The sequence below is a fragment of the Cebus imitator genome, unplaced genomic scaffold, assembly GCF_001604975.1.
Source record: "Cebus imitator isolate Cc_AM_T3 unplaced genomic scaffold, Cebus_imitator-1.0 Scaffold435, whole genome shotgun sequence".
Taxonomy (NCBI): domain Eukaryota; kingdom Metazoa; phylum Chordata; class Mammalia; order Primates; family Cebidae; genus Cebus; species Cebus imitator.
The window spans coordinates 684,907-687,487 of record NW_016107750.1 but is presented as its reverse complement, the minus strand read 5'-3'; the positions used below and the strand labels follow the sequence as shown (position 1 = coordinate 687,487).

The following is a 2,581-nucleotide window of genomic DNA, read 5'->3' as shown; positions in this document are numbered from 1 at the left end:
TTTTAGATAAAGTCTCACTCTGTCACCCGGCTGGAGTGCAGTGGTGCGATCTCAGCTCACTGCAACCTCCGCCTCCTGGGTTCAAGTGATTCTCGTGCCTCAGCCTCCCTAGTAGCTGGCTGGGATTACAGGCATGTGCCACCACACCCAGCTAATTTTTGTATATTTAGTCGAGACGAGGTTTCACCATATTGGCCAGGCTGGTTTTGAACTCCTGACCTCTCTCATCCTCCCCACTTCCCATCACAAGTTAGGTCACTGTCCCAGCACACTCCTGAGCCAGGCCTGCCTGAGTCCTGTCCTCTTGGTCTCACCTGTATTTGCTGTGAAGATTAACCACAAACACGATCAGGTCAATTCGGGGCGGATTCACACTGGAGGGCAAAGGGAGGGACTTTGCCAAGTGGCTGAAAAACAGGAAATTGCAGGACTCAAGATATCCATACCCACCTCACAGCGACCGTTTAAATGCTGCCCTTCATGGGGTAGGGTCTGTCAAGGGCTCCCGACCTCACCCTAGCCACCCGACGCTCTTGTGGCCATGACTCCTTGGGCCAGCACAGAGGCAGGACAGGGCCAGTCCTATTCAGATCACTCCTGTCTGATTCCCTCTACCAGAAAGGGGCTCTGTTGAGTCACCACCTCGGCAAGGGGAGGTTGGGACTTGCCAGCTACGCTACATGCCGGGAGAAGGCCCAGGGTCAGAGGAGAGGTCGCTGGGCCTCTGGGTTTAGCAGCTAGGACTGAATCCCTCTAGGGTGAGAGACACGTGGGCCAAGCCACAGCCTACTTACACCTTCAGCTCGGAGGTGCAGTCCTCCTTGAGCATCGAGTCCACCAGCTGCTGCAGAAGAGCATCCTCCGTGCCCACCAGCTGCGCAGGGAGACAGAGAGACCATTAGAGCCCCGGACACAGTATCCCCTGGGGAGGGCCTGGCCCTTCGACCCACTCCCGGGGGGATCGGGCCGCCGCGCGCAGGCGGCTCGGAGGGCATTCCCCGAGAAGCGGACCCCGCGAGGCGGCACTGGCTGGTGGCTGAGGTATGGACCCGCTGCAGGCCTGTTGGCACCGCACCTTACTCCCCCTGACCCCACCTCCGACAGCTGGCCTCACCAGGAGTCCAGGCCCCCAGACGCGGAACAAGCAAGTCCGGGCGTGGAAACCTGCCAATCAGAAGCTGGAAAAGGGCCCGCCGCGCATCTATTGGTGGGTACGTCTCTCAGCCTCGGAGAATGGCTACTCCGATTGGTTCATATCGTGGCTCTCCGCCTATTCCCCGCCCCCACCACTGTGGCGCGCGCTGGCTTGGAGCTTCAGGGAGCTCAGTAGACGTGTGGGGCTGAAGCTCCGCCAGGGAGGAAAGGCCGGCTGGGGAAGCTGGTCCGCCGGCACCTACCAAAATGGTGGCCGTGTTCAGGCTGGGCAGCTTATCCAGTGGCCTCAATACCGACATCTCAGCAGCAAGGCCGACCGCCGCTCTTGGGTTGCGCGCCGACCTTTCAAACCGCCCTGAGTCCCGCCCCTAGAGCGTGGCCTGGGGGCACGTGCCTCCTTACGGGCGGGGCTTCGCGGGGCGGGACGGGGCCTCCTCTTAAAGGACCCGAACAGCTGTCTCCTTTTCTGAGGGGCGTTCCAGCCTCACCCGTGGAGCACCTGGTGGACAGGTCTTTTGTTCCACGCTCCACAGTAAGCAGGTTTTTAGTGATTTCTTTGGGCACTTTCGTTCATTCATGCTCACAGTGCTTTTTTTTTGAGAAGGAGTCCCCCTCTGTTCCCCAGGCAGCAGTGCAATGGCGCCACCTGGGCTCACTGCAACCTTTGCCTCCCGGGTTCAAGCGATTCTTCTGTCTCAGCCTCCCGAGGAGCTGGGATTACAGGCGCGCGCCACCAGGCCTGGCTAATTTTTGTATTTTTAATAGAGACGGGGTTTCTCTAAGTTGTCCAAGCTGGTCTCAAACTCCTGGCCTCAAGTAATCTACCCGCCTCGGCCTCCCAAAGTGCTGGGAGTACAGGCGTGAGCCACCGTGCCTGGCCTTTTTTTTTTTTTCAAGTGTCACCGTGTTGCCCAGGCTGGAGTATAGTGACACTATCATAGCTCACTACAGCTTCGAACTCCTGGGCTCAAGTATTTCCTGCCTCAGCCTCCTGAGTAACTGGGACTCCCGGTGCACACCAGCAGGCCCTGCCAGTTGACTGCTTTAATAGTGAGTGGTAAGCATGCTGTTCTTTGTCCAGTCGGAGACTTTACCTTGTCTTTCAAGGTTCCTTGAAAGACAAACCCAGCCTGAGTACAGAGCTGCCAGGGTCTTGCTTTCTTGGCATACCCAGCAAGAATGTGCAGGGGCACTCAGGGCCCATAGCGAACTGGTTCTCCCAACAGCTGTGTAATTACGTTTATTGTCTCTCCATCTAGAATGTAAGAAACAAGAGGTTAGAGACTTTGTCACTATTAAAACGTGCGCTCTGAATGAAGACACCCTCCCAAACAGGCTTTGTGTAATCAACATGGCTGTTTATTCACCTGGGTGCGGGTGGGCTGAGTCCAAAAAGAGAGTCAACTGAGGGTGGTGGGATAGGAGT

The 2,581-nt window shown here is 57.2% G+C and overlaps 1 protein-coding gene across 5 annotated transcripts in view; it reads right to left on the bottom strand.

The window, feature by feature from the left end:
- CENPM (centromere protein M) overlaps nucleotides 1-1,563 on the bottom strand; it is a 19,639-nt gene extending 18,076 nt beyond the window's left edge. For 2 of the 5 annotated variants that reach the window (XR_005197144.1, XM_017510312.2), the window contains exons 1-3: nucleotides 1,398-1,561; nucleotides 795-874; nucleotides 315-407 (exon numbers count right to left, since the gene is read on the bottom strand). Coding sequence is in view for 4 of the 5 variants with exons in the window: in XM_017510312.2 (XP_017365801.1) it covers nucleotides 315-407; nucleotides 795-874; nucleotides 1,398-1,454 (230 nt within the window). In the remaining variant the exon portion in view is untranslated. Of the gene's footprint in view, nucleotides 1-314; nucleotides 408-794; nucleotides 875-1,114; nucleotides 1,143-1,397 lie in introns of those variants that run through there. The other 3 variants (XM_037731973.1, XM_017510309.2, XM_017510313.2) reach the window with 3 other exon arrangements.
- Nucleotides 1,564-2,581: the final 1,018 nt, after the last annotated feature.